Source organism: Papaver somniferum, chromosome 1 (assembly GCF_003573695.1).
Source record: "Papaver somniferum cultivar HN1 chromosome 1, ASM357369v1, whole genome shotgun sequence".
Classification (NCBI taxonomy): domain Eukaryota; kingdom Viridiplantae; phylum Streptophyta; class Magnoliopsida; order Ranunculales; family Papaveraceae; genus Papaver; species Papaver somniferum.
Genome location: NC_039358.1, coordinates 5,007,926 through 5,017,121, shown reverse-complemented (window position 1 = coordinate 5,017,121; position 9,196 = coordinate 5,007,926). Strand labels below are relative to the sequence as shown.

Below are 9,196 nucleotides of genomic sequence, written 5' to 3'. Positions count from 1 at the left end.
ATTTCCAAACATGCATCTCCTTTCAGCTTTTGAATAAAATGAGCTTTTTGGTTCATTGTTGGCAGACATCCTCATTAGTATATGGATTTGGCAATAACATTTTCTGATAGTCTCACAGTTGAGATCGGAAAGAAAAAAAAAGACAAGCTTTAATCATTCTCATCAGTGTGAATTGTTGGACTTATCAAACACATGGTCCGTGCATATACATTTTAAATTAAGCATTTATTTATGGAACCATGGTCTTGGGATTGACTTTGACAAACGACTAAAATATAATGCACAGTTAGAAGAAAGTAAGAAACCTTTTTAACCTTTTAACCAAAGGGAAAAAAGTCTGTAAAACTTGACCTGAGGAGGGTAATTTCGGAATTACAAGAAACCAACGGGAAAACATTTTTAACTTTGTTACTGGAGTGTGCAGTCCATGAGTCAGTTCTCTGTTTGATTGCATTGACACCTCTCTTTCGGTTCATAAATTTCCTCTCATCTCCTATTGCTTTCCTTTGATTTCTTCTTTTTGTTTCTTTTCATTTTTCTATATACAACTTTCCCTTTTATCTCTTTCTCTCTAGTACTCCCTCTGTGATTGATTCATTTGAATTCAGATAACCCTGCTCCTCTCTCTCATTTGAAAGAGAGAAGAGAAGAAGGAAAAAGGTCATTCCTCGTCTCCAGAGAGTCGATCCAAAACCAGAAGAGATAAGTAATCCTTGTGTATAGCTAGCCATGGAAGATCCAAAACCAGAAGAGATAAGTCATCCACCAATGGACCAACTCCAAGGTTTTGAGTACTGTATTGACTCCAACCCTTCTTGGGGTAAGTACTCCTCTTCATTTTATATATCATTAAACAACAGTTTTAACGAGAATTAATAGTGCAACTGATCAATCATTTCTGACTAATAACTGTGCTTTGGTGTACGGATATATATATATATATATACAGGAGAAGCAATAGCTCTGGGGTTTCAGCACTACATCTTGTCCTTAGGAACAGCAGTCATGATTCCAACTTTTCTTGTTTCTTTGATGGGAGGATCTTCTGTAAGCAATTCTATTCATTTTCTTTACTTAATTAACTCCACTTGATCAAGTATTAATTAGTTACTAATATGTTGTACTTATTGATTCAGGATGATAAGGTGAGGGTGATACAAACTCTGCTGTTTGTTGGAGGGATTAATACACTGTTGCAGACATTATTCGGAACAAGATTACCAACAGTAATTGGTGGATCTCATGCTTTCATTGTACCTATCATCTCCATCATTCATGATTCTTCATTAATGCAGATACCTGATCAACATTTGGTAATTATCCCCCTAATTACTTTGTTTTACTGATCATTTTCATTCTTCATATTGATTATAACTAGTAGTAGTGCCAAAAAGCTCTCCAGAAAGAAAAGAAAAACAAACAAAACAAAACAGCGGACTAGACACCAACTTACTTTAGCAGTTTTTGGCAGTGCTTTTACTACGCGCGGCCTGCATTTGTTTTCTTTTATTTGGCCCTACATTTTTTTTTCTTTTTGAATAATACGGCTAGAAAATGAATACTGTGGGCCATATATGTTGCCGGTACTATAAAAAATATACTAACACATTCGCGGTCGCCTCTAGTATTTTTGTCGGAAGGTGGTTAAATTTTTATTTATTAAAATTTTAACAGTAAGACTACTTTTTAATGAGAAGCCGCAATATTTTTCACTTATCCTTTGCGGACTTACTGTAGTTATATTGTATCGTTATCAGAGATTTCTGGCAACAATGAGAGCAATCCAAGGAGCTGTGATAGTGTCATCCAGTGTTCAGATCATCCTTGGCTTCAGTCAGTTATGGGGAATTGTATCCAGGTATATATATTCTACATTTCAAGTTTTTATATCTCATTTTGTCATACTCGTAACCAGCTGTTTAACAAAGCTGCCTTGCTTGGCCAATGTTTGTGATTTCAGGTTTTTTAGCCCTCTAGGAATGGTTCCAGTCATATCTTTGGTTGGTTTTGGTCTCTTCGATAGAGGGTTCCCACTGGTATGTCATGGAACCTACACTGGCTACTTCCGTTAATCACCTTTTGCTCATGCACAACAGTGTGAAAGAAACGTTTAAATTGGATTGAATTGCTTTTGTAACCAGGCTGGAAGGTGCGTAGAAATTGGAATTCCAATGTTCATTCTATTTGTAGTCTTCTCTCAGGTAAGCCATTATTAAAGTGCATATATATGTTAAATACCATGGATTCTTGTCAAAGTTTTTCGGTTTGGGAAACGTTTTTCATTTCTTGATATGGTATACGTACAGTACTTAAAAAGCTTTCGAACGAAGGATCTGCCTATACTGGAGCGGTTTGCACTCCTGTTATCAGTCATGGTGATTTGGGCTTATGCACACATGATTACTGCCGGTGGTGCTTATAAGCATCGCCCTGATCTTACACAAATCCATTGCAGAACGGATAGAGCTAACCTCATTTCATCTGCACCTTGGTCAGTTTTATCATCGCATTCAAGTTTGCATGCAGTCATTTGGCTTTAGAATCAGCTGTCTCTTTAAACAATTGCATTTTGCAGTTTCTAGCGGTTCACTGTCTGCATTTTCACGAATTGATACAGGATAAAAATCCCATACCCACTTCAGTGGGGTGCACCTACTTTTGATGCTGGTCATTCATTCGGAATGATGGCTGGCGCTCTAGTCTCCTTGTTTGAGGTACTATAATACAGCATGAGAACAAGTAGAGAAAAATTACATTTTGTTAATGGTTACAATAGTTTTTCTGAGACAAAATTGTGATGGCTACTTTTGGCAGTCGACCGGAGCATATATAGCTGCATCGCGGTTAGCTAGTGCAACACCCCCTCCAGCTCATGTTCTTAGCCGTGGTATTGGATGGCAGGTGCACAGATTAAAAAGAAATTTCTGTATACATTGTGATTCAATCATGTCAAAAATTAGAGAGTTCAACTCATAAAGTCATAATAAAGGTTTACTTTCTGATGCAGGGATTTGGGATTTTATTAGATGGCCTTTTTGGAACAGGAACTGGTTCTACTGTGTCAGTGTAAGTTTTAGCAGTACTTGTCATGTCTTTCATTCTTTCAGGAACTGGTTTAACTGGTTCTCACTCAGTTAGAATAACATGACACAGAGAGAACATTGGACTTCTTGGATCTACACGAGTTGGCAGCCGGAGAGTTATTCAAATCTCAGCTGGTTTCATGATATTCTTCTCTATATTAGGTGAGTGACAACATCATTACAATTTACTCCATATGTTGCATCGCTCATTTTAATAGTCAGTCAGTTTCATGCAATTCTTACATTCTACAGGAAAATTTGGGGCACTTTTTGCATCGATACCCATCCCAATTTTTGCTGCAATATACTGTGTTTTGTTTGGAATTGTTGGTAACGTTCATAACACCTCTGTTTATGTACGAAATTCATCACCTTTTATCATCTTAATATTTGACTTTATCCTTTTTGTTTCGGGGTTGCAGCATCGGTAGGCCTATCGCTTCTGCAGTTCACAAACATGAACTCGATGAGAAATATGTTCATCACAGGTGTTTCATTGTTTCTTGGGTTATCTATTCCCGAGTACTTTCGTGAATACACTGCCCTTGCTCACCATGGCCCTGCTCACACAAATGCAGGATGGGTGCGTCTTATAGACTTCCAGACACCAAATTTCATCAAAAGAATCTGCCTTCTCCTCTTCTTGCAATAACAAACAATTTACTTGCGCATTCTATCTTTTTCATGTGGTTGCAGTTCAACGATTTGATCAACACGGTCTTCTCATCCTCACCAACAGTTGCTCTGATTGTTTCCATTTTCCTTGACAACACCCTGGACTACAAGGACAGCGCCAGAGACAGAGGAATGCATTGGTGGGTTAAATTCAGAACATTCAGGGGAGACGGTCGAAATGAGGAGTTTTACACCCTCCCCTTCAATCTCAACCGTTTCTTTCCTCCATCATGATTAAAACACAAGAAGACAAGCACGATCCAAGTGCTAAAAAATAGAAGAAAAAGCATTCAGGTACAACTTCCCAGGAAAGAACACAGCAAATCACAAATCTCAAAGGAGAAGAAGAGTCTGTAGTCAGGTTCCATCGTATGTCTTGGTTTTGCACTAGTAGTATGTATATTCAATAAAAACTTGTCATCTCCATTGAGAATTTTGTGTAGGTTGTTGTATTATGTTCTGTAGGTTTTGCAGTATCCCGTATTCCAGTGTATATAGTAGCCAGACTTCTCAACAAGAGTACAATACTGTTCTTTAAAAATTCTATACAGAATTACGGACCATACATGATATGCTAGTTCAAGCGTGAAGGCAACGTTGAGCACAAAAAAATGAACCGCGGCTCACCAAGTTATACAACTCAAAAGTAGAAAAATTGCTCGAAATACAGCTAATACACTGTAATGGGCCTAACCTCTACCACAGGAAAATGGGATAGCTTCTAGCCTTCTAGAGTTCTAGGTCACTATCTAAATTTTATATGGAAAAAAACTGAAATCTCGTTGAACATATGTGCCAGATAAAGCTGCACTTAAATGTAAAGATAAAAATGTCAACGACTCGTCCTCAGACCAAAGGAAAAGGTGACACAGGAGTTCATTCATCACCTGATGTTTGCAGGTTGGCCCGCAGGCCAATGATAATATCCCCAAGTTCACGATGTAGAGTTCCAGGTGTAGCATGAGGTACTGCTTTCATCCTTTACGAGTTTGCTGATCTACACTTTTTATGTTACGAGTTTGCTGATCTACACTTTTTATGTAGTTCAGACTAATACCTGATAAAGGTTTGTTACAGCTGCCACCAGACAATGCTAGAATGGTACCAGGTTGTCTGATGCGCTTTAGCAACCTAATTTTCACCTTCACAATACATTTCAGATGGTTCCTTACCTGAGAGCTTGCCTTCAAGTTTGTATCTAACGCACACGATCGGTTGCTGATATGCAAAGTAATATGACAATGCGTTCTTTTTTTCTTTTCTTTTTTGATAATAAAGATGGATTCATTAAGAAAATTAAGTCATTATATTGTTTGGCAAAGTCTCATCCTTTTAACATACCCAAAATACAATGAGAAGAGACTAACCAAGACATGATAAACCAGATTGTCTACTGGATTTATCTAAGGTGTCAGCCACCATGTTCTTTGTTCTATTAACATATTTATATACATAGGTAGGAGATTTGCTAAGAGCATATTTACAGTCTAACAAAATAAGAGCGGTGTACCATTTCAGACATAACATAGTACTAGTTATAGCTTTGATAAATGCCTGACGATCTCCAAAAAAAACAGACCTTATGCAGCTTCAGTTCTTGGGCAAGCCCTGCAGCTGCGAGTAGAGCTTTTGTTTCCGCTTGTTCTGCGCACCTAGAGGTGTACCTGAGGCAGTTTTGGCGCCTCTGAAGTTCCCTGCTGAGTCACGAAATGACAAGTTGAATATATAAACTGTAGTCTTCTGATAAGTAAGAGGCATCGAAGTGAAACTGTAAAAGCAGACTGGACAGCACAATTGTTAACACAGCTTACAGAAAAACGTTCAGTTTTGTCTGGTATTGTTCTTCTATACGGCAAACTTACATCATTCTGAATCATAAAGGAAGTGTTTCTTATAGCATGGCTTAAGATGTGTGTTCTCGATCTCAAATTCTAGCTTGCATCTAGGTTTCCATATGTGCTACCAAGCAATTCCCAAGGAAGAAAATCTTTCAGCCATAGATTTATCGTTGACAGCTTGAAGAATTCTGTTTTTGCATAGAGGTACTGTATCCTGTTGGTAAGAGAGCATGCTATCAAAAGTGGATTCGATGGCAAACACAGCAGCCATAGAGAATCACAATGTAAGACGAGATGGGAAATGGACTCTTCAATATTCTCACATAGAGGACAAAAAAGTTTGAGGTAAGTATATCAGCTAGCAAATAAAAGTTTGGTAAAGTATCTATAGCAAGTAGAACAGAAGGAGACAGAGCGAGAGAGACAGAGAACCTAGGGAAGAATCATTATGCAAGTAGGTATTACGCAGTTAGACCGGAAAAACAACCAGCTAAACAGAAGCATGCAAGTTTTCAAAAGTAAGTGCCTACAATGAAGTTTACACTTGATAAAACTCTAAAGATTCATCAAAATTCTGCATAATGTTCCCCAATTATAAATGCTATCACTGTAACCTAAAAACGAGTAACACTTTCTAAAATCAGATTTAACATGAAAATATAAAAGAATTACTTCTCATCAGGCAAATCTATAAGTTACCAAAAGATCTGAAGATACCAACCTTTGCTGAAGCATCTATCCCTTCGACTCCACAACAGAAACAACCATCCAGTAAACTAAGTCGATCATAGAACTGGTGAAGATCCTGTTTTAAGCGACAGATCTCTTGCTGTAGCAAATCATTGCGTCTTTTTTCAAACTTAGCCACCTTTTTAGCATGCTTTACCTGCTTCTTTTCAAGCTCCAAGTGTTTCTCCAAGAACACCACATTTGCATTTGCAGCATTCGCGTTTAAATTTTCATGCTGTCTATCTGACTCTTCAGGGCAGACCTTCTCCACCTTCAGGGTACATGATAACCTGAACCTTCCTTTCCAATTCTTCACTCCTCTTTTTCTCCTCTTCCAGCCTCCTAGACAATTCATCTGACCTATATTCTTCATTCAATAGCTTCTTCCTCTCTTCTTCAGCACATCTCTTCTGTAGCTCTGCTCTTCTGCCTTTTCAGAATCTGCTATTTTCTTCTCCCTATTTGCCTTGTTTTTCTCAGCTTCTAGCTTTTTCTGTGCTTCTTCATACTTTGATCTCTCTACACCAAGTTTTATCCTTGCTTCATTAGCCTCTGACTTCAAGGCTTCCAGACTGGTCTTAAGTTCCTCAGCTCGACTTCTTTCTATACCAACCATCTTTTTCTCTCCATCCAATTTACTCTTCTCAGCTTCCAGTAATTTGAGTGATTCCAGAGCTTTTTTCTTTTCCGCCTCAGCTTTCTTTTTTTCGGAGTCTCCTCTCTTCTTTTCTTTAACCAATAACTCCTTGAGACGATTAATTTCCGCTACCTTGTCGGAGACCTGCTTTTGAATAAGATCTTTATCAACCAGCTGTTTTTCTCCATCCAATTTACTCTGCTTTATCGCTTGTGCAGCTTTCTTTTCCTCCGCTTCAGCCTTGTTTTGTTCAGCTACCAATAGCTTCAATGCTTCTGCAGCTTTCCTCTTCTCCGCTTCAGCCTTCTTATTTTCAGCGTCTGCCCTTTTTTTTTCTTTTTCAAGAAGCTCCTTGAGACGTTTGTTTTCTGCTACGGCTTGTGAAATCTGGGTCTGAAGCGTCTGCCCTTTTTTTTTTCTTTTTCAAGAAGCTCCTTGAGACGTTTGTTTTCTGCTACGGCTTGTGAAATCTGGGTCTGAAGCAACTCCTCTCTCGAATAAGCAGTTTTCTGTAAGGAGGTTATCTCTGATTTCAACTGCATGATCTCATTCTCTAACTCTACTCCAACAGCAGATTCTTTAACTCTTGCCTCTTTTCCTGCCTCAACTCGTGCTCGCTTCTCCTCTAATGATGTCAATGAAAACACTACACATTAGACAGACTTCCACTACAAAAAAAAAAAACTTGTTCCCAAACAATTTGGTTGTTTGAAGACATTTGAAACCTTAAAACCTTCACCATGCATGATTCATATTAATAACAATATGACATTTTCAGAAATAACTTACCGCCAACGCCATTGTAACCATTGTGAGCCAACACAAACACAGTCAAATACATAAAATGAAATTCTGACTGGTACCCAGTCAACAATCCAGCTCACAAACAAAATTCCCATTCTTATCATCCATTAAAATTGACCCATCAGACCTCTTTCCAAGGTCAAATACCAAACAAGTATAACAAACATAAATGGAACAACGAACACCTCCATTCAAATTCCTCATAACACTATCAGGCTTTTCATCAAACAGTTCTTGTGCCTTCTCAATTTCAACCACCAATGTCAATAAAAGTATCAAAGATTTTAACAAACAACTTCCTATCACCACTAAATTCAGCCTCATTTACACATTTACACAAATAAGAACAGAATTGAGAATAATGGAGAAACACTCATCAATTAGTGGTTTGTCGAAATTCAGGATATCCATCAAAACCCTCCAATTAGGGTTCTGTTCATGTGAGTGTACCACTGTTGAATCATCCTTTTCTTCAAAGAAAAATGGAGGAATCAAGCTGCAATCCAGAGACTCATCTTCTTCTTCAAAGAAGAATGGAGGAATCAATCTGCAATCCATAGATTCATCTTCTTCTTCTTCTTCAAAGAAATATGAAGGAACTAACAAGGGATATTCATCTTCTTCTTCTTCAAAGAAATATGAAGGAACTAACAAGGAATATTCATCTTTCTCTTCATCGATAGCAGGAATTGATGTAGTACTCTTAATGAAAAGGATCTCTCTCAACTTGTTCATTGCTTCAACCATTAGCTTTGAGAACTTCTGAAGATATTAGTCTCGAGTTGGAGAGTGATTCTCTTTCCGATGAAACCAATACAAATAACGAAATTTCTCTAAATTTGCTCTTGTTTTACCTTCCTCCTTCAAAGCTTTCATCTGTAACGGTGTAGGCTCCGCCATGGATCGTAACGAGTAACAAGGGTTCACTACTGGTTCTCCGCCGTTGCTAGCACGAGAAACAAGAAAGAGAAAGAAATGAAATTACGAAGAAGACGAATAGTATTTACAGTTCTTTTTAATAATTTCTATAAGGCGGTTTGGGAGAAAAGGAGGTGAACGGGCCATCTCTAAACCATCGGTTATGGGTGAACAACACTCGACATGTTATTTGATCCTCTGAACGGTCGAGCCGAGGTCTAGGGATCATTGACTGCTTTTTTAGAGTCTACACGTTCTCGTTTAAAAGACTCTCCGTCCGGTACCATTTTCCTTGAACTCCGTTCATTCAAATAGAGAAAGTGATCGAAAGACCATAAAGCTAATACACTGTACATGGGCCTAACCTCTACTGCAGTTAATATAAAGATTAAAATGTCAAGAACTCTCATCATCACAGACCAAATGAAAAAGTGACATGGAAGTTCATTCATCATATGATGTCTGCAGGTTGGCTTGCAGATCAATGATAATATTCAGCATCATCTGATGGA

At 38.0% G+C, this 9,196-nt stretch overlaps 1 protein-coding gene across 1 annotated transcript; it reads left to right on the top strand.

Moving 5' to 3' along the window:
* Nucleotides 1-504: 504 nt before the first annotated feature.
* LOC113278121 (nucleobase-ascorbate transporter 2-like) lies at nt 505-4,275 on the top strand. Its single transcript, XM_026527049.1, has 14 exons — nt 505-820; nt 950-1,047; nt 1,137-1,313; nt 1,758-1,858; nt 1,961-2,036; nt 2,142-2,201; nt 2,307-2,491; nt 2,618-2,714; nt 2,815-2,901; nt 3,008-3,066; nt 3,154-3,245; nt 3,336-3,413; nt 3,506-3,666; nt 3,780-4,275. The coding sequence occupies exons 1-14, from the start codon at nt 730-732 to the stop codon at nt 3,990-3,992; spliced, it is 1,575 nt and encodes a 524-aa protein (XP_026382834.1). The 5' UTR covers nt 505-729; the 3' UTR covers nt 3,993-4,275.
* Nucleotides 4,276-9,196: the final 4,921 nt, after the last annotated feature.